Source organism: Aethalodelphis obliquidens, unplaced genomic scaffold (genome assembly GCF_003676395.1).
Source record: "Aethalodelphis obliquidens isolate GAN/ISIS:26980383/991018 unplaced genomic scaffold, ASM367639v1 scaffold25, whole genome shotgun sequence".
NCBI lineage: Eukaryota > Metazoa > Chordata > Mammalia > Artiodactyla > Delphinidae > Aethalodelphis > Aethalodelphis obliquidens.
The window spans coordinates 18,764,453-18,787,371 of NW_020837969.1; the positions used below are offsets into that span (position 1 = coordinate 18,764,453).

The 22,919-nt window shown below is 34.4% G+C and overlaps 1 protein-coding gene across 4 annotated transcripts in view; it reads right to left on the reverse strand.

Annotated features, from left to right (window-relative positions):
* TUSC3 (tumor suppressor candidate 3) overlaps window positions 1-22,919 on the reverse strand; it is a 183,611-nt gene that overhangs the window by 25,887 nt on the left and 134,805 nt on the right. For all 4 annotated transcript variants that reach the window (XM_027122717.1, XM_027122716.1, XM_027122718.1 and 1 more), the window contains exon 7: window positions 2,652-2,715. In XM_027122717.1, coding sequence (XP_026978518.1) covers window positions 2,652-2,715 — 64 coding nt within the window. The remainder of the gene's footprint in view (window positions 1-2,651; window positions 2,716-22,919) is intronic.

Sequence of the window (22,919 nt, forward strand, 5' to 3'; positions counted from 1 at the left end):
CATGATGCAATCTCACACCTTCCTGCCCTGTCTCACCCGGATGTCAATCATCCCTTTGTCCAGAGTATCCACGCTGCATTCACTACCCATTCATTTGTCACTTAGTAGCCATCTTGTTACCAGATAAACTGTCGTGGGATCACAGTGCTTGTGTTCAAGTGACCCTTTTTACTTAATAATGGCCTCAAAGCACAAGAGTAGTGATGCTGGCAGTTTGGATATTCTCTTACTGTGCCTGATGTCTAAATTAACCTTTATCATAGGTATGTATGTATAGGAAAAAATATAGTATATGTAGGGTTCGGTACTATCCACAGTTTCAGGCATCCACTGGGGGTGGTCTTGGAACGTATTTCCTATGGACTTGTGGGGGGGATTACTGTACTGTGTTTTACCACAAATGTGTTTTACTTCATAAATTAACTTATATAATTAAAAGATAAATTAAGAGCAAATATGGCATTACCCTTAATTTTTTTAATAAGGATGAAATGTTCCTAGAAATGTATTTGCAAATATTTTATTTCCTCACCTCAATTCCCTCTAAATGTGCAGAAAGTATTAATCTCTTATCCTATGAAAGCTGGAAAAGAGAAACCACGTAGTTAACTTATCAAGATCACAAAATTTGAGAATGGAATTGGAAATACCTACATTTAAGTAAACAATCTGAGACAGACTAGAGCAAAAAATACTCATCATAGTACCTTCTTAATTGTGAAGCCACAAAGCACATAGGTAATTAAGTAAATGCAAGGAATGGGTTACAGATATGCACAGTTCCATGAAATGCACTCAAGTATGAGTAGCCAAGGATGAAAGGAATAAAAATGTTGAGAACTGATACAGAGGAAGAAGATGGTCGATGTTGTTTGGTGAGTTTCAAAAAGATAGTGTTTAGTTCCCCTCTAATAGAAAATGGAATCTTAAAATCTCATTTAAAGCTTCATTTCCAAAGTCAGATCTTCCAAAGGTATCATTTTGCTATCTTGTTAATTACACATGATTAATGGGCTCAGTGAATCACACTCCAGAAGAATTAATCCATTATGTTCCCAGTTATAACCTTTAGAACTCTGATAAATACCATAGGATTATGTTTTTGTTTTGTTTGTTTTGTTTCTGGTCATCTACGCCTTTGCCAAATGTTAAAAGAATCAACCAGTAAATGTTTATGCATGGTATCTATGACCAGCAAAGTTTTGAGTGAGAAAGATGGGAAAAAATACAACAGGAAAAACCAAAGCCTTTAGTGAGTGCTAGATGGTTTCTTTGTGCTAGCTATCTCATATTCCACAGAGAGGTGCCGTGCGGTTAGTTTACTAAACCTGGTGTTACAAATGAGGAAGTTTGTGAGTTTCTTGAGAATTGGAAGTGCTTTTAAGAACCTCCCACTCCTTTCCTCCACTATAGTTAATACAAGTCTCAGTATATCCTGGCACCTGATGCACTGTCCAGAACATATTATGCAAGTAAAAGAGAACTAAAGGTGGCATATACATATTTGCTAGGTGGATTAAAGAGTGCACTGTTATAGCACAACAAAGTAATAAAATACAAAGCTTTAATGCTATTAAAAGATAGTCTTTTCCACCCAGAATAAAATTTAAAACTTCAAGATGTCATGACTGACACTTATTCATGAAATCCTATAAATAATAATACAATGATATATATAAAACCTGTACAACCAGTAGACTATTAAAAACAAAACAAAACAATTCTAATCCTAGTTCTTCCTCCAACCTAAGGCAAGTCCATTAAATCTTGTCGGTTTTAGTTTTCCTAGCTATAAAATAAAGTTTTGGCCTAGGTGAGTCCTAAGAATCCTTAAAGGTTTAAATAGTTATGGTTACATCAAATACTGGAAAATTTGGTCTAGACTGCTTCATTTGAATATGAATCTCAGTAACCAGGAGAGTAATCAAATTTTATAAATGACACTATAAGGCACACTCTAAATCCCGATAATGACTCAACACTTTCAACACTAAATTTAACATACAAATATTTCCACAGGACTCACACAAATGTCAGTGTTCCCCCAAAGTACAGTCTTTTGCCCCAAAAGTAACCTTACTTCATTCTAGTAATATTTAGTTTTTAGACATGAACCTTACCTCTTTCCTATCCTGCTATCTTCTTTACCCTTCTACCTCTAAACCATAAATTGTACTGTTATCTGATTCATAACATTTAGTCTGCCATGTTCCAAAAAGATGTCGAATTATCCTAAATCTCCCTCTTCTCACTTACTATAATATTTAAGGGAACCAGTACTAAGATAACTTTTTTATCCTGCTTTTTATATCATAGGACACTTTTTTCTCCCCATTAAGATCCTAAAGGGTTTTAAACCATACAAACGTCACAAAAAACTCTAGCCAGAGATAATCAATGCAGAGCAAAAGCTATTCTTCATAATTCAGTAGTCAGTTAAAAAAAAAAGAGAGAAAATTACAGTCTGTTAATATTCAGAATTTAAAAAATTACAATGCAAGAAAAAATAATCAGCATAGGAATTAGAAAATTAGTCAAATGGTAAAGTTTAAAATTTAATGTCTTGAAAGTCTTGATATTAGAAAAAAATCAATTTGATAGCATGCAGCTTTGCTTTGTCCTTTTCAGTCCATCTGTGTTTTAAAGGATACTTAGTAGCAGAATAATGTGTGACTCTGCCACGAATTGAGCCTGGCTGCTCCCATGGATGTAGCTCTATAAAACAAGACAAAGAAGCGAAAATTACAATCCGGGCAAAAGCAGATCTTGGGTAGATTTTTTTCTTTGTATTGTATGTTTTATGCCTTGAAGATAAACAATGGATGAATCTATGAATTAAGCCTTTATTTATAGTTTTTGAATAAAATAATTATTAGTTATTTTTGAATAAAATAATTATAGTTAACTAGAAATAACAGATGAAAATGTTGCTGGCTGATGTAACTGTAAACTGTAGAAAGCAACCTAACATCAGAAGTAAACTTAATATAATTTGTTAAAAGGTTTTACCACAAACACATACGCACAATGTAATGATTCTTCCAGAGTTACTGTAAAATGTACTTAATATAAGCATAAGGTACAAATTAGAGCAACTAAGTCTAATGACTCTCCATCCTTCAAAGTAAGTAGAAAATGACCTATCAAAAGTTATATGACTCTTTTCTACATTATCAAAGTTTTAAAAATAAGGAGATAGCTTTATCAATGCATTCATTTTATTAGAGAATTTCAACTGATTTTTTTCAAAATATAATTACTATAATCGTTTAACCCCATTGAGAAATGTACAGTGTCCTATACCTAGTAAGAACTCTATTAGTTGATACCAGTCAGTTATAGAAATTTGACAAAAATCTCCATCCAGGATATTTTGCTGATTCCCACAGTATTTCTGCTTTAATGGAAAGAGTATTTAACTAGGAGTCAGAAAGTTATTCCATCTTGTCCTCAACCCTGGGCATGTCACCAAATCTCTCAGATATTCAATATCCCCTCATCTAGAAAACTAGGAACTGGATTAGATGATTCCTACGGTCTTGCAGAAGCATATACAGTCTTGTGTATATTGTCATCAATTCTGTCTTGGTATTTCCGTGCAAAGGCTACTCTTGATACTCTGATCTAAACTGTCTTTGTTTCCATCTCTAATTTCTCAGTCATTTGTAGTGCAGCTGCCTCATCCAAAGTTGTGTTTGGATATATTTTTAAATCACAGCTTCAAGCAAACTGACTAAAAAATAGCCGTTTCTGGTTTATTCACATTATAGCTTCTGAGGAATCCTATTATGTGTGTTTTCTTTTTATTCTATTAAATATTTACCAATCAATGACAGTAGTGTAGCAAGACAAATAAAATACTATAAGCCATGTGCTTGACATTACCTCATCTGATTAGAAACTAAGATCTTCAGAACTAAGAAATGAAGGTTTTATTCTAGTAACTGTAACAGCATAGATAATAACAAATACAACCATACCAAGTGCTAAATAACAACTACCATTTATCAAGCACTCATTGTGTTTAACACAAGCTCTACATGCAATATCATTTAATTCTAATAACCGTAACAAAGTAGGTATGCTTTGGCATAAGTTCCTTACAAGAAAACAAAAAGTGCTCACACCAAACCCAGAGAGATGAGATTCTGAATTTTGATCACTGAAAAAAATGTAACTTATTTAAAAAGAAGCATTTATGACACCAAGAAAATGGCAAATGAAGACTAAGGTTTGATAGTGCCTGCTGTTACCCAAATGACAGTTTCAGTTCAAGGTCAAATCCACAAAAGCACTTTTGGTCCCTTCTTTCATTTTTAAAGTACATGATTGCAGAATGAACCAAGAGCTTGTCAACAGCTAAAGGAAATGCTGTTGTGATTATAATTTACCATCTACATGAATTCTTTCTGTCCAGTCTTTTCATGCAGTTTGACTCAAATTAGTTATGAAATTTTATTTGCTCATTTTCTTTCCCCCTTCTTGCATACGTCATGAAAAATTACCTGTGTGAATCCTTTCAGCTTTTTTCAGTCCCTTATTTACTATCTCCCAGTACAAGAAGAGCAGACACTTGAAATTTAAGAAAATATTTAAGTGATAATCTCTCACTCATCTAGCATATGACTCTCATTCTTTGCAACAGAAGTACTGCAATAGCAAAAAGAAGAAAACATGATGATTTATTATCAACATAAAATCAGAATGTAGGATGAAAATCCTGTATTTTCTTTGGCAACACTTCCAAGAAGTCAAAAGAGTTCCCTCATTGCTCTTAAATAAACTTATGTCTTTAAGTTTAAGTAATTAATTCTCATCCCTCCCACAAAAAAAAAAAACAAAACACTTCTAAATAACAAATGGGTTAAAGAAGAAATCTCAAGAGACATTTAAAAATATTTCGACTAAATGAAAATGAAAAACAACTTATCAAAATTGTGGAATGTAATGAAAACAGTGCTTGGGGGATACTCATAGCATTGAATGCATATATTAGAAAAGAAGAAAGATCTGAAATCAGTAATCTAAGTTTCCACCCATAGAATGTACACCACCAAGAGTGAACTCTAAGGTAAACTATACACTTTGGGTGATTATGATGTGTCAGTGTAGGTTTGTCCTTGGTAAAAAAACAAAAAAACAAAACCATTTTGGTGAGTGATATTGATAATGGGAGAGACTATAAATGTGTGAGGTCAGGGGATATATAAGCAATCTCAGTACCTTCCTCTCAACTTTGTTGTAAACCTAAAACTGATCTTAAAAAAATAAAGTCTTTTTAAAAAGAAAGAAAAAAAAAGTTAATCTTGCCTATTTAAGATTTGCCAGTAGAAGAGCCACTGCTTTCCTGATCAAAGCCTATAGACAATGAGGGATCCGTTTTCTATATATGATAGAATCAATCCTTTTTTTTTTTTAACCATGTAACTCTAAATAAAGAAGATGCTATTTTAAGATATATTAGTTAGTAGGAATGCAGTAATGACACCCTAGGCCTGAGTCTCCTTGGTATGCCCAGGTACCCAGAACTAAAATGAAATCATCTTTATTATTTCCTTCTCAGTTTCTTTCTGAGAATACTAACATCCAGGAAGAGATTCTTTTGAACTATTAAGATATACTATCTTATTTATTTAGTGTTAAATTTAATAGAAGTACTTAAAGGCATTCTGTGATCTTCCCACTGTATGACACTATAATCTTGCTTAAGATGGAACCAATTACTTGAGTCTTATAGTAAAAACAAAGTGTGAGAGCAGGCAGGTAGGCAGACGGGCAGGCAGGCGGGCTTCTGCTGGCAAATGGGAGTATCCGGGTCACCTGCTGGTGCACAAAACGAGTGGAAATCCCGAGGTACTTAGCACTCTGACATCCCAATAAAAGATTTCTCCATTTCTTGACAGTTACATATTCCTAGCCCTTTCCTTAGGGGTCCTCTTTTTATTCATCAGACTACATAAACTTCTCTGAGGTAGCACTAGTTCTTGCTAGGCTGCTACACCAAATGGCAGATGTGATATAGATCATACAATAGCTAGGCGAAGTCCTCCTGGATTTACCTAAGAGATATAAATAGGTATTATCTATATCCTGGTGGCCAAGAATGCCACTGTGTTTGATTTCCCCAGGCTAGGAAGAGTATGATTGGTCTTAATCAAACCCTTCTCTACAAAAAGTTGTCAGCCCTGCTAGTACAGTGAAGAAATGGCTGTCCTTATGAGCTTGACCTGAATTACAGTGTCAATAAGACTGGTAGTTCACATATTGTAAAGGGGGGAGGGGAGGGGGAGAAAAAGTAATAAAACAGAACACCAAGAACAAAAAGCTCCAATTGATACTAAGGAAATCCTCAGCAGAATATGCTGAAATAGTTCATTATAATTGGCCCTCCCTAGAAGGTCAGCCAATGAGAACACAAAGTGCAGAGCTGGAAGACTCTGCAGATACTACAAAACAACCCTAAGCCCCAGACACTAGTAAGACAGCTACTGGGGATAAACTATGTTTGAAGAAGCACCTTTTACTTTTTGAACAAAACTGATAATATGACTGATGAGAGAGCTTCTCATATTCACTGTGCTTTCAAAATGTTGAGAGGTAAAAAATGTGACAATGCAGTAAGACTAAGTTTCTTCCAAGTGTAAGGCAAAAACTTAAAAGGCCCTATGACTCAGCTTCTAAGCAATTTTAGTAATTAATATTTTCCTGAGAACACATTTCTAGCCTTATTATAGATTTTCTTTTATTCACTAATGAAAGAAAATTTGAAATGCACAGTATAATTACTCTCATAGAATTTTTTTGGTAACTAAAGTAGTAAGTTCAAAATGAAAAGTTATGTTCTTCATTTTAAAATCCAACAGAACAGCTTTTGATGTGAGATGAACTGAATATGTAAATCTACAATGCAAAAGTTTTGGTAACTCTGTCATATCAGATATATATGAAAAGTATAATTTAAAAAAAATATGTGGGCTTTTTTCCTTTTTTCTTTGGGAAAAAAATCAACCATCAAGGAACATTACTATTCTCATGTCATTATTGTAAATGTAATCTAAAATTCAAGAACAACAACAACAAAACAACTAATGTAGCTTAAAATTTACATGATTCTGTGTTAAAAATAAAATCACTCATTTCATATCACTGAATATTTTGCATCATCTGTGATTGGTGTAAGAAATGCATCAGGAACAGAGTTTCTCTTTTCCCTATTCTAGCTTTGCAAATAAATTAAATGTTTTCCCCCAGGAAAGCCATTTAACCTCTCTTTAATTCATTTCCCTGGTACAGATCATTTTTTGTTACTTATGGGGCTACTAGGTGATAAAAAGATGGTATTATCAAGAAAAATCTATAAAATGCATTTAAACAAAAAATAAACAAGAAAAGGACCACTGTCTTTTGAAGCATAGTCTCTTATATTTTTCCTCTTTTTTGGCTTATCTGTGAAAATGGACATTCACATTTTCACTCTTAGTGCTCACATGATAATCTTTGATAATCCTATATATGGAAGCATCTTCACATGGATGAAAGTACCCTGGGTGGCTAGGCAATTTTTCCTTAATTATGAATCTTTTGGCATATCTATTAGATCATCCTTTGATCACTGTTTGTACTTGGTACTTTTTCCTGTCACTGCCTCACTGATTGAAACATGAGTAAAACACTGCTCAGTCTGGGTCCCAGTCATGCTGGACTACCTGCTATGACAGTTTTTCTAGTCCAGTTCTTCGGATAGCTTTAGTCCTTGAAACTTCTCTTATATTGTCTTAAGAATGATACTCGCTCTAAAGTTCACCTAATGCCAACTGCTTTAAAAGTCCAGTGTCATCCATTTTCTCCGAATGTCCAGGATCACTGCATTCTGATGAGCAAGCCTGGAAAATCACTGCCTCTATGTCTTTGACATCAGAGACTTTATCTTGACATTTGATGTGAAATATAGCACAATGGTATGATAAATGAAACCTGTCTAAAATATGAAAATGATGCTGATAAGGATTCAGATATTAGATCCATATAACACTGTTGACAGTACCACAGCTCTGCAGGCCTTGAGATTGGCTTTAACTAATGATGGATGCAACTGGTTGAGCCTGCTCATCTGGCAAATGAGACATCAAATTCTTGGTGTGATTCTCTATTTCTTTAAGCTTAATATTTCAAGGCTTCAAAGTAATGGCATTCATCTGTATATTTAATCATTGTATACTAACAATGTGAATCCAGGTATATGAGAAGTATTTTGCATGTAGAGGCTAATATACAACTTCTGGTTCTTCCATAAAAACTTTATAGCACCAAACACAGCGATCATCTTCAACAGAAGTACCACACTGATGGCTGGGAACTCTGGCTAGAAACCAGGCTGCTAGTGGTGTGAGATGGGGCGTGTTACTTAACCGACCTATGGTTCAGTTTCCGTATCAGTAAAGCAAGGATGCTGGAATAATTTAAAGCTTTAGAAAAGTATGACATGAAGTAAGCCTTCATTAAGTGTTGGCTGCTGTTATATTTATTTATTCAACTGGTATTTATTGTCTAATATGTGATAGGTACATTTCTAGGCACTTGAGATAACAGGGAACAGAGCAAATATCCCTGGCCTCATGGGGTTTACAGTCTAGTGTTTGTGCACACATGTGTGTGCTGGGGAGAGAGCCAGAGAAAGACAAAAAAACAACATAAGTACATAATACACATATGTATATATAAATAATATAAAATTAATTGTATACAGTATTAGCGATACTGATTTTGAGGGAAGCACACACCAGGCAAAGGGAAATCATGGCTGGCGCAAAGGCCTTAAGGTAGAAATGTGTTCAGGGACCAGAAAGGTCAGTGTATTGGTGAGGCCTTAGATTTTACTCTGAGTCACATGGGAAGCCATAATAGGTAAGTTTTGAACAGAAGAGTAATGTGAGCTACGCTGAGAATAGAGTATAATGGAGCAAGGATAAAAGCAAAGAGATGAGATGGAGGTTACTACAGTAATCCAGATAGAAGATGCTGGTAGTGTAAAGCAGGTTGATGGTAGGTGATAACAAGTGATCTGACCCTGGATATATTTTGAAGGAAGAACAACAGCATTTCTTGTTTGCTGTGTGTTCTTACGCAAAAGGAGATCAAAACTTTATAACAGATATAATGTATAGTAAAAATTTAGTTATTTCAAAGTTCAAATTCATAGTAAATATATATATTCCAGTATTTATACTAATATATAGAACATTTACATTCAATTGGGAATACATGAATCTAAAACAAAATCTAGGTGTTCATGGGTTTATTAAAATAAAGAGGTCATTAAAAATGGTAACATGTACTTTAATTAGTAAGGACTCTATAATTGAAATATAGAAAAGTTACATTATTTGTCCATGACGTTCTGTTCTCTTTTCAAATTTTCTCCTTTGGATGATTCATACTCTTAAATTCAATAGCTCTTTTGTATGAAAGACTCCTTCTCAGACAGGTCTATAGTGTCACATTTTATGGACAACTACTAATTGGATATATCTACTTGAATATCCCACTTGAATGTCCTAACACTCTAAAACCAAAATTTTTTCAAACAAATGTCAGTATTCTCCACACAAAATAATTTATCTTTGCCAGACTTGCTAGACTTCTATGTTCCTGTCAACAATGCAACCATTCTTCTAATGACTAAGTTTCAACTTTAGCATTTATGTCTGCATCAATCATAGAGCCAGTGAACACTTCCTATTCTACATTTGCCATTTTTCTGTTACCTTGACACAACTGATTGTGTCTGAATGTTTATTATATCATGCTTGGATTACAGATGCTCTAATCTTTACACTCCAATCTCTCACTTCTAGCTAAATCTTCGAAAATCACCACTTTCATCAGTCTACTGCCCACAAAGCTTTGAAAATTTAAAATTGCTTAGAGGCCAAAGCCCTTGGCAATTAAGTCAAACACTTTTGAATCAACCAATTAAGAAATCAAGCCAGCAACTGTCTACTCAGTACTTAAAAGAGATACTGTATTCCATAAAATGAGAAAACAAGTAAATATAAAACGTGGTGTTTTTGCTCAAAAGGAAACACAGTAACATTTGCATAAAGAGATCTCTAACCATATAGATAAAATAAAATGAGGGCAGTGTACTTAAAACACTCTAGAATTAGTAGACCAAGATTTGAGTCTGGGCTTGAGTTGCCTCCTTTGTAAATGGGGATAATAATAGAATCTTTCTTACTGAGGACTGCTATAGGATTGAACAGATCAGAAGTTAATAAAATTAGCTACTAAATTACATGGTATTTAGTAAGGACTATAATGTAGGCTATCAGTTTAGCTATGTGTTCAGTGAATTCTAGAGAAATATAAAAGGTGAAAATTACTGAAATGGAAGGAAAAGACTCCAAAGATGGTTAACTGTAAACAGGGTATTTCGATGGAGATTATGTTGAGATAAATTAGGAACACTGGGAGAGGATTTTAATCAGGTAGACTGTGACAAGGAAATTAACAGAGGATGGGAAGGAGTTTAATCTTACTGGGAAGGGGTATGGAGGTAGACATGATTGGGATGCCACATTAAGTCCATTTATTCTCACACTATTTCTATTAAAAAAGATTACACCTCAGTGAAAAAAAAAAATTATGGCCCCCAAACATCCTGTCCTCATTTCCACCTCTATATGGGTTCTTAAGGCTGTTCCATTGTTTTTTTTCCCTGACCCGTATCAAGAAATGATCTTTATTCTTACTGGATAACCAAAATTCAGCTTGATTTAATGCCAACTCAAATTCTACCTCTTGTAATAAAATTTAATAATTAATTAATAAACAGTTAATGCTCTTAAACTATTATAATGCTTACTGTCTATAACATTTAATCTGTATCTTAATCACATATGGATTTAGAATGTTAGGATTCTGGACTTAAAACTCACATGAATAACACTGTATCAGGAAAAAGGATATATCATTTATAGAATACAGAATATTTGTTATTTTTAAAAAAGAGAACAGGCTTCAAACACTTGCTTCTACATATTTTAAAGCAATTTAAATACAAAACGTATTTAAACCCTAAAGTGAAATGTAAAATGATTTTAGAACTCTGTATATGTAGTGTAATTCAGGAATTTTTTAAAAATCTAGAGCATCTATTAATAACTCCATATTTTTTAACATCTTAGATGAAGCTAACATATGAAGTTAAATTCCTCAAAATAGCATAAAGACCAGTTAAACTCTGGACATTTTATATATAAATCTTAGAGAAAAAGTGATGCTTTAAACAGCTATGTAGCATGAATGTTATTTAAAATGAATAAAATCAGAGTTTACTCTTTTCAGATTGAGACTGAAAAATATTGATATTTGGTGGTTATCAGTATGTACTATAAGCATATAATTTAAAAAATCATATTTCTCCAGATATTTCAAAAGTGTATTCCATCATTAGTAATTAATGTATTACAAATGTACTTGTGTATTAGTATTACAAGAGAGTATTTGTATACACTTAATGAATTTTTTACATATAAATTGGTTTTGTTGTATATAATTCCATTTTAAAAACATTGGCTATTTTTCTTTATAGATTTAAAAAATCTTACATGAGAGCTTGCAAATATCAAAATGTGAACTTACCTTCACATATTGAGAGTTTGTGACACTATAAATATATACATTATGTAAAGACTAAAGCTTCTTCTAACTGTGCTTTCTCTCTTTTTCTTAAAACTGGCTAATTCATAAGAAATTCTTCAGATTTGTTCTTAATCAGAAATACACAATAGGGGGAAAAAGGCACTCACAAATTTTGTATTTGGCTATTTAAGGCCAGTCAAAACTCATCTTATAGATTTAAGACTTTTGCACTTCTCTGTCAATTCTAAAGAGTTATATTTTCAAAGAAACATTATCTGGAAAAAACAAGCAGAAACAAATGAGAGTCTTTCCATCGTATCTGTAATAAAATTCTTCCATGAGTTTTTCACTTATAATCAGGAAGTACTTTTTTTCAAAAACAGCCAGCACTGCTGGGAGAAATTTGAAATGACTTTTTACAAACACAAATTATACACACACACACACACACACACACACACACACACATACATATATATATATATATATATTTTGTACAAGTGGACATGTGTGGAAAAGCTTAGAAAAGCAACTGGAAAGATCTGCACAAAATTGTAAACCACTGTTAACTGTGGAACAAATTTTACAAGTTGAGAGAGGAGTATTAAAAAAGGAGGCTTACATATTTTCTTTTACATAGTTCTGTATTATTTGAATCTTTTACAACGTTTACAAAAATATTTGTGGATTATTTGTGGAACAATAAGTTCTTTTAAAGAAAGGCAAAATTTTTACTCTTGTCATCAAGTAGTTTATAATATTCTAGAACAGTAAGAATTGCTTGCAAATGCTGTGGAAATGTCCATCTGATTTAACAACGTGGAAAGCCCTGGTGAACTTGGTGTGATTTTGAGGGGAGTGATGGGTGTACAGGAGCCAGACAGAAGGATGCTGGGAGTGACCAGAAATGAAGTGAGTTTATGGGCACAGACAACCTAAGAGAATAGAAGAAACTGAATTCAATGATACTAATTTCAAGTTTGAGAGCTTGGTTTTGGGAAATGTTACAAGTTTTGATGAGGTTTCAAGTAAGTAGTTCCCAAATGAGCAGTTTAAGTGGAATGAATAGGTAGGTTATAGAATTTAAAGAGAAAAAAATGATCATATGAGGCCAGTGTGCTACAAGAATCGACAGCACGGGTGTTCTGAACAAAGGGACTGAAAAAAAAAAAATTATCATGTCTGAAGGCAGAAGAATGAATTAGATAACCTCTGAAGTCTTTTAAGACCCTCTAATCTTACTTTTCAATGAAGTTACTACGTGATTGTCTTCAATATTGTAAAAAATATTTTCCAAAAAGAATATCAATGACACAAAGAATATTCAATCCTAAGAAATAAAAATATAACATCATTTACATAAGTGCTACAAACCAACTTACTGGAATTTTTTTCCTCTTGAAAATATTAAAAAAAAATCAAGGGCTGCACAGTTCTAATTTATCCTACTTAATTGGAATTAATATATCATCTGGTGGCTATTGCAATGTTTTGTTTTTTTTTAACAAATCACAACAACACGTATTCATAAAGTTAGTTTCTTATTTATGGTTTCCTTTCAGTTCCTAAAAATATAGTGAAAACCTGACTATCAAACTGGGGGGAGAAGGAAGGTATAAATTTAAAAACAAATTCTCAAATAGAATAACTCTAACTGTCAAGTAAAATTTCAAAAGCAGAAAACCTACTCAGTAAAAGATAAAATATATTGGCAATTAGCATCTTTATGGATATAAACAATCAAGGTACTATTGTCCACTTAAAGATATTTTCTTGAACAAACTAAACAAAACTCAGTCAAAACTGTTTACAGCTTTAATTTGCTTAGTAAACCAGGTCTGCACCATACAGGAGTGTACTTATCTAAAGATAATGTTAAATGATCACAAACTCTAAAATTGAGTCCTTTTTTTAGTGAAGTATAGTTGACTTACAATACTGTGTTAGTTTCAGGTATACAGCATAATGATTCAGGGTTTTTGCAGATTATATTCCATTATAGGTTATTAAAAGATATTGGGTATAATTCCTTGTGCTATACAGTAAATCCTTGTTGCTTATCTATTTTATGTAGTTTGTATATATGAATTCCATATATATTGTGTCCTTAATTAATGCTTAAAGCAATTAAAAATATATGTACCTTTTCTTTAAAATGTAGTAAGCTATTTTATAAGATAACCTTTTCGTTCAGAAAAAAATAAATTATCAATGGCAAAAGGCTTTGAAATTTTTATCCTTTCAATCTTCCAAATAAGGTTTGAGAAAAAAAAAAAAGCAGAATCTTCTATACCTAGTGGACTAATTCTGGAACCCTACAATAGAAGGGGGAGACTCCCAAAATATGATCTTAGGGCTTAAGGAGTTCAACACCGAGGAGAAACTTACAAGAATTCCTCAGAAGAAAATTTTAATGAATTTTTATTATGAAGGGGATAGGTGGTACGGAGGGAAGATGACAAGGAAACAAAGGGAGGGAGAAGAAAAAGGAGGAAGTACCTTGGGGAATAATGCTTGTTACATCTGCATGACCAGGAGCAGGCCTGGACTGAGGCAGAAGTTCTGAAGCTTCCTGTACATAAAATGCAGGAAACCCTTGACGGGTGGATTGAGGTGGATTAACTGGTGAATAAGTGGAGCAGCTTCTGGAATGCAGGCTACACTATATTTCCTGATCTGGTGCTGGTTATGTAGGTGTGTTCTCTTCATGAAAATTAAGCCACACACTTATGATCTGTGCACTTCCTTAAATTTATGTAATGTTGCTATTTAAAAAATCTCAGATGAACAAATAAGTAAATAAATTGGGAATCCTGCTACAAGGTACATTTCTGGATACCATTTTCTGGAATCTGCATTTTAACAAGTACCCTGGGGGTCTATGCAGCCATTCCAGCACATAACTGGAAAAACAATAGCTGAGAGGTTCAAAAGTAATTTCTTCATCCTCTCAGCAACTGCTTTCTCCAGCCACAGGCATTTCTGGGTATTCAACAAACCTGCTGATTTGAAACCCTTCTACTCTAGTTGGCCAGGAAGCAGCTGGATTACTGACTATAGACTTGGGGTCAGAACTCATTTCCATCCTTACTGTTTACTTATCTAGGCTTAAGATGCACCTGGCCCTGTACTAGATACCACAAAAATGAGAAAATCATAGTTTCTGCCTTCAAGAAGTTTATAATCTAGTTTAAATAACTATACATTACCTAACATACAAAACAAGCAAAAAATTAAGTGGCATAAGTAGCAGCAAACAAAGCACTATAAAAGTAAGAGGAAGGATGGAGAAGCAAACAAGGCCTCTTGGAAGATGGCATCAAAACTAGATAAAACCTAAAGTAAAATGTCCACAGACAAGAGAAAAAAGAGGAAACTCTCCTGAAAGGGCAGGTGGGGAGCACTATGGTAAGGACAGCGTGGACTGGATATGGGCTACTGGGAAGAAAGTAGTTAAAGTTGAGGCTAGAAATGCAGGCGGTCCCTACCTTTAGAGGGGTCTTGGATAAAACGCAGAAATAACTATGCCTAATTTTAATTTTATAGGAATAAGAAGGTCACAGAGGACTTTTGAACAGGAAGGAGACGTGATTGTAAGTCACTTCAGGAAGCTGAATCCGCAAGCCAGATGTAATGCACCGCGACAAGATGAAGGTAAGTCAACATGCTGTATCACGGTGACTGTAAACCAAGGCTACACAGAGAGATCTAGGTTCTCTTGCTGCTCTACTTGATCAAGATGCTTAACCTCTCTGAGTCACAGTTTCCACTTGTAATTAGGGGATAATAGTGACTACTTCATATAAGGGTACTGTACACTGAAGGAGGTAACATGTAAAGTTCCTAACATTAGAGGTAGTTCGTCATTGTGGTCCTCGTCGTCATCCACTTTTTCACATCACTCAAGTTTTTCCTGTGCTCTTAGATATGGTGTTTTTAGATGGCTCACATGAGTTTGCCTGGAGCTAAATTCTGATGAGGAAAATAAAGGGTAAGGTAGAAGGGGGTAAAGTGAAGAAGGTATAAAAATACATGCAAGAAGTTCAGTATGCCAAAGAACTAAGATATATGTGAAATAGCCAAAAATATACAAAATACAACTTTCTAGTAGTACTTGTTCTCATCCTCTCATACTTGGATTTGGGTAAAAGCTTCCAGATTGGCTTTGATCCCTCTAATAAAATAACAGCACTGTATATGGCTGTCAAGATAATACAACTAAAGAAAACGTGTTTTCCCTCCCCCCGCAACTCCCAGTGGTAACCAATCTGCCTACCTAATGTTCCAAGACAGCTTATGTTGGTTTTACATATCCTAGATTTTTACGTATGCCTTTCCAAATTTAACACAGTCTAGTATTTGGTTGCCCTCTCTTTTCTAGTCAGGCTATCCATCCTCTTTTGAACCAACTTAAATATGACTTATCAAATCTAAATTCAGTACCACTTTCTTTTTTTTTAATTTTTATTTATTTATTTATACAGCAGGTTCTTATTAGTCATCTGTTTTATACATATTAGTGTATATATGTCAATCCCAATCTCCCAATTCATCCCCCCCGTATCACCTTCTAAATGAGGCTTCTTATAGCACTTATAGCACTTATAACGTGACATAGATCCTTTTCTAACCTTAAACTCTGTAGTATGTTTAAGTCAGAATTACTAAGTTTATACCTGATTATATGTTGATTTGAATTATTTTCTGCTTCACTTTTATTAGTCTCATGACTCCAAATGTCTGGTAAAGTTCTTGAAACAGGACCATGGTTGTGCATATTTATCTCCAAAATACCTAGGATAATGTTAGAAAGTGTTCCTAAAAAACCGCTGATTGGGACTTCCCTGGAGGTCCAGTGGTTGGGACTTTGCCTTCCAGTGCAGGGGTTTGGGTTTGATCCCTGGTCAGGGGGCTGGGAGCCCACATGCCTCCAGGCCAGGAAACCAAAACAGAGAGCAGAAGCAATGTTGTAACAAATTCAATAAAGACTTTAAAAATGGTCCACATCCAAAAAAAAAAAAAGTTAAAAAAACCCCTGCTGATTGACTGCTCAATGAAATTCTCCACCTAAAAATTTAATGTTGTATCTTTCCTCCCCCATGAACATTCTTAGTTATGTCATAGGCTATCAACTTGCCTCCCAAGCCAATCTCAAAATCACCCCAGTCCTGTCTTCTTAATTCTACTCATTTTACCAGGTATAAAGTTCTGTCATTACCAGTCTAGAGTCACTACCACACTTTTTGTTCAGGAACCCACTATCTGTTACCTCAGTCTTCAAACTAGTCTTCCAACCAACAGTTTTACATATCACTTCCCTAAAAAATACAAATCTACCCCTGGCCACTCAAAGACTTATAGGTTTCTAGCAGCCAAATGCCTACAGAAGACTGTCTAAACATCTTAGTGTAGCATACAAGGCTTTTCCAAATCTGTACCAAATCAAATTTCTTAGAATCACCTGAACAGTACTCAAAATTCACTCTATTTACTCTAAATTGATTACCCTGAGCCACCTAATAACTTTTCATGCCTCTGTGCCTTCAGGCATTTTCTTTATTATTGTACTTTGCCCACTGTAGTGGGTTGAATAGTGTCCCCACACAATTCGTGGCCACCCAGAAACTCACCACATGACCTAATTTGGAAATAGTGTCCTTGAAGATGTAATTAGCTAGGACTGGGATCGCACTGGATTAGGGTGGGCCCTAAATCCAAAAAGAGTATCCTTATAAGAGACAGAGAAACAGAAGGAGGTGATGTGAAGGTGAAGGCAGAGATTGAAGTGATGCCTCCACAAGTCATGGAAGGCCAAGACTTGCCAGGAATCACCAGAAGCAAGGAGAGGGGCATGGGATGGTTTATCTCTCAGAAACTCCAGAAGGGAACCAACTTTGCCAATATCTTGGTTGCAGACTCTTGGTCTCCTGAACTGTGAGAGAACAAATTTCTGTTGTTTTAAGCTACCCAGTTTGTTATACTTTGTTATGGCAGTTCTAGAAAATGAATTCACTCAGTTATCCACTTGTTGAAATCCTACTTTAAACTTAAAAGATCTGGGCTCTTTCATTTCTCTCTCCTCATCTCCTGTAGATTCATCCAAGCAGTAAGCTGTTGCTCCATCTTTGCTCCCACAGAAATATATTGAAGCTTATGTCTGTCACTGAGTTGCACGGCTGTTGTCTATTTATGTCATTTCCCCTGTGGCTCTGGGAGCATATCGAGATTGATTTCCAGTATTTAGTGGTGCTTGACATAATGGAAACTTTATGCTAACTTTAGCAACTTTATAGGTTGCTAAAAGTATAGGTTTTAAGAAGTAACATAAGCCCTACAACTTACAAATTTTATATTGTATTCAATACTGTCATTACAATGCTTATTACAGAAGTTCAGGGTAGAAAAAGCCCAACACCTTAAACCTAATTTCAGATTTTTTAACATGTAAATATAAAGCTTTTGAGAATAGCTTGGCAAAAGCATTTTTCAGCTGTATATGCATTTACATTAACCTATTATCTAGGTTCAGTTACTCTGTGCACACACTGTGAAAGTAGCTGAATCTCAGAAAATAACACCATCCTATATAAAATTAGGTTAGTCTGACAGACTTTTACTGTAATAGTAAACAGTGGTGCTAAAGCTTTCAGAGACATAACCTGAAAACAAAATTAGTATGCAGAAAAAATATGGAGTCTAAAATTCATGAGATATACTTCTCTTATAGTTCACAAATGAGGATTTATAATTCATACGATTCAATGATCAGGACTAGCGTTTTTCTAGTTATCACTGTTTAATGTTTGGATGGCTGAATCAATTTCGTGACTTCACCTACGGTTTAATTTCCCAAATTTAAAAGCACAAAAGAGTGGAATAAAGAGTAGAATAAAGATGACGACAATATATGCTTCTCTAGAAGTACTTTAGTTTCATGAAATGTTGAAATGGTTGTACAGTGCAAGAGTGTTCAGAAGATGTTCATGAACAGATTTTTGCACAATCAAGGGTTCAATGTGGTTTGTGTTGCATCCACGCAAAAGGCGTAATTATGATTTTACTGCCAAGTTATGAAATATTTATCATTGTATTAACACCTATCATATTGCAAACCACATTTTATAATATAAGCAATGTAAAATTGCTTACACTGTAAAAACAATGGTAATAGTGATATCTTTTCTCCACTCCTGCAAACATAATTGCAGAATGGAAGCTTCTTCTACTGACATTTAAAACGCTTTTTAAGTAGTCACGTGATGATTCTGATATCTGTTTGATAAGTACAATGTCATGAAGAAAGTTTGAAGAATAATTTCTTTATAAGCTTACTTGGGAACAAGTATTTTATTACCTAATTAAATGTTTTTGTTAGAATATATATCATAAGAAATCTTTGTTCCATTTCCTGAGGAAAAAGCACCCCAAAATAGAATGCTGTTCATAAGAAATAACATTTTCTTCTTTTCATTTGCTTCCTTAACTGATCTATTGATAAAATAAATGCAAAGAATAATACACTAAGTTCTAAAATGAAAATAAGCAGCACATATACAATTATACATCAAAAGATACCATAAATATATGGTATAAGGTATATACATGGTATCTTTTTAAAATTTTTATTTTATACTGGAGTATAGTTCATTAACAATGTTGTGTTTCAGGTGTACAGCAAAGTGATTCAATTACACATATATATGTAACTATTCTTTCACATTTAGGTTATTACAGAATATTGAACAAAATTTCCTATGTTATACAGTAGGTCCTGGTTGGTTATCTATTTTAAATATAGTAGTGTGTATATGTCAATCTCAAACTCCCAATTTATCCCTCCCCATCACCTTTCCCCTTTGGTAACTGTTAACTTTTTTTTTCCCAAAGTCTGAGAGTCTGTTTCTGTTTTGAAAATAAATTCATTTGTGTCTTTTTTTTTTTGATTCCACACATAAGCCATATCATATTTGTCTTTCTCTGTCTGACTTGAAGTTCACTTAGTATGATAGTCCCCAGGTCCATCCATGTTGCTGCAAATGGCACTATTTCATTCTTTTTAATGGCTGAGTAATACTCCACAGTATACATGTGCCACATCTTCTTTATCCATTCCTGTCTATGGGCATTTAGCTTGCTTCCATTTCTTGGCTATTGTAAACAGTGCTGCAATGAACACTGGGGTTCATGTATCCTCTCAAACCATGGTTTTCTCCAGATATATGCCCAGGAGTAGGATTTCTGGACCATATGGTAGCTCTACTTTTAGTCTTTTAAGGTACCTCCATACTGTTCTCCATAGTGGTGGTACCAATTTACATTCCCACCAACAGTGTAGGAGGATTCCCTTTTCTCCACACCCTCTCCAGCATTTATTGTTTGTAGACATTTTGATGATGCGATTCTGACTGGTGTGGTACTATCTCATTGTAGTTTTGATTTGCATTTCTCTAGTAATTAGCAACGTTGAGCAACTTTTCCATGTGCCTTTTGGCCATCTGTATGTGTTCTTTGTAGGAATCTCTGTTTAGGTCTTCTGCCCATTTTTGAATTTTTTTTTTTTTTTTGGAGATTAATCCCTAGTCAGTCACATCATTTGCAAATATTTGCTCCCATTCTGTGGGGTTGTCTTTTCATTTTGTTTATGGTTTCCTTTGCTGTGCAAAAGCTTTTGGGTTTAATTAGGTCCCATTTATTTATTTTTGTTTTTATTTCCATTATTCTGGGACATGGATTGAAAAACATACTGGTGTGATTTATGTCAAAGAGTGTTCTTCCTACGTTTTCCTCTAAGAGTTTTATAGTATCAGGTCTTACATTCAGGTCTTTAATCCATTTTGAGTTTACTGTTGTGTATGGTGTTAAAGAATGCAGTTTCATTTTTTTTACATGTAGCTATCCAGTTTTCCCAGCACCATTTATTGAAGAGACTATCTTTTCTCCATTGTATAGTCTTGCCTCCTTTGTCATAGATTAATTGACCATAGATGCATGGGTTTATTTCTGGGCTTTCTATCCTGTTCCACTGATCTATATTTCTGTTTTTGTGCCAGTACCATACTGTTTTGATGAATGTAGCTTTGTAGTATGCTCTGAACTCAGGGGGTCTGATTCCTCCAACTCCGTTTTTCTTTTTTAATATTGCTTTGGCTATTCAGGGTCTTTTCTGTTTCCATACAAATTTTAAGATTCTTTTGTTCTAGATCTGCAAAACATTGCCATTGGCAATTTGATAGGGATTGCACTGAATCTGTAGATTACCTTGGGTAGTACAGTCATTTTGACAGTATTGATTCTTCTGATCCAAGAACATGGTATATTGTGCCATCTGTTTGCATCATCTTTGATTTCTTTCATTAGTGTCTTATAGTTTTTGGAGTACAGGTCTTTTGCCTCCCTAGGTAGGTTATTCCTAGGTCTTTTATTCTTTTTGATATGATGGTAAATGGGATTGTTTCCTTAATTTCTCTTTCTGATCTTTTGTTGTCAGTGTATAGAAATGCAACAGATTTTGGTGTATTAATTTTGTATTCTGAAACTTTACTGAATTCATTGATGAGCTCTGGTAGTTTTCTGGTGGCATCTATATTTTCTGTGTATAGTATCATGTCATCTGCAGTGACAGTTTAACTTCTTTTCCAGTTTGGATTCCTTTTCTTTCTTTTTCTTCTCTGATTGCTGTAGCTAGGACTTCCAAAACTATGTTGAATAAAAGTGGCTAGAGTGGACATCCTTGTCTTGTTTCTGATCTTAGAGGAAATGCTTTCAGTTTTTCACCACTGAGAATGATGTTTGCTGTGGGTCTGTCATATATGGTCTGTATTATGTTGAAGTATGTTCCCTCTATGCCCACTTTCTGGAGAGTTTTCATAAATTGGTGTTGAATTTTGTCAAAAGCTTTTTCAGCATCTATTGAGATGATCATGTGGTTTTTATTCTTTAATTTGTTAATATGGTGTATCACATTGATTGATTTGTGTATACTGAAGAATCCTTGCATCCCTGGGATAAATCCCACTTGATCATGGTGTATGATCCTTTTAATGTGTTGTTGGATTCTGTCTGCTGGTATTTTGTTGAGGACTTTTGCATCTATGTTCATCAGTGATATTGGTCGTAATTTTCTTTTTTTGTGATATCTTTGTCTGGTTTTAGTATGAGGGTGATGGTGGCTTCACAGAATGAGCTTGGGAGTATTTCTTCCTCTGCAATTTTTTGGAAGAGTTTGAGAAGGATGGGTGTTAGCTCTTCTCTAAAAGTTGGAAAGAATTCACCTGTGAAGCCATCTGGTCCTGGACTTCTGTTTATTGGAAGATTTTTAATTGCAGTTTCAATGTCATTACTTGTGATTGGTCTGTTTATATTTTCTATTTCTTCCTGGTTCAGTCTTGGAAAGTTGTACCTTTCTTAGAACTTGTGCATTTCTTCCAGGTTGTCCATTTTATTAGCATATAGTTGCTTGTAATAGTCTCATGATCCTTTATATTCCTATGGTGTCAGTTCTAACTTCTCCTTTATCATTTCTAATTTTATTGATTTTAGCCCTCTCCCTTTTCTTGATGAGTCTGGCTAAAGGTTTATCAATTTTGTTTATCTTTTTTTAAAAAAAAAAACAGCTTTAGTTTCATTGGTCTTTTCTGTTGTTTTCTTTGTCTCTTTCATTTATTTCTGCTCTGATCCTTATGATTTCTTTCCTTCTACTAACCGGATTTTCTTTGTTCTTTCTCTGGTTGCTTTAAGTGTAAGGTTAGGTTGTTTGCTTGAGATTTTTCTTATTTCCTGAGGTAAGATTGTATTGCTATAAACTTCCCTCTTAGAACTGCTTTTGCTGCTTCCCATAGGTTTTGGATCATTTTCATTTGTCTCTAGGTATTTTTTGATTTCCTCCATTGGTTGTTTAGTAGAATACTGTTTAGCCTCCACGTGTTTGTTTTTTATAGTTTTTTTTCTTGCAGTTGATTTCTAATCTCGCAGCATTGTGGTCAGAAAAAAAGCCTGATATGATTTCAATTTCCGTACATTTACTGAGGTTTGCTTTGTGGTCCAGCATGTGATCAATCCTGGAGAATGTTCCATGTGCACTTGAAAAGAATGTGTATTCTGCTTCTTTTGGATGGAATACTCTATAAATGTCAATTAAGTCCACAGGAGACCCTCCAATAGAAGCAGGTAGTTCTGGCCCAGGCTCTTATGAGGTCACTGCTTTTTCCCTTGGGTCCTGGTGCACACAAGACCTTGTGTGTGCTCTCCAAGAGTGGAGTTTCTGTTTCCCTCAGCCC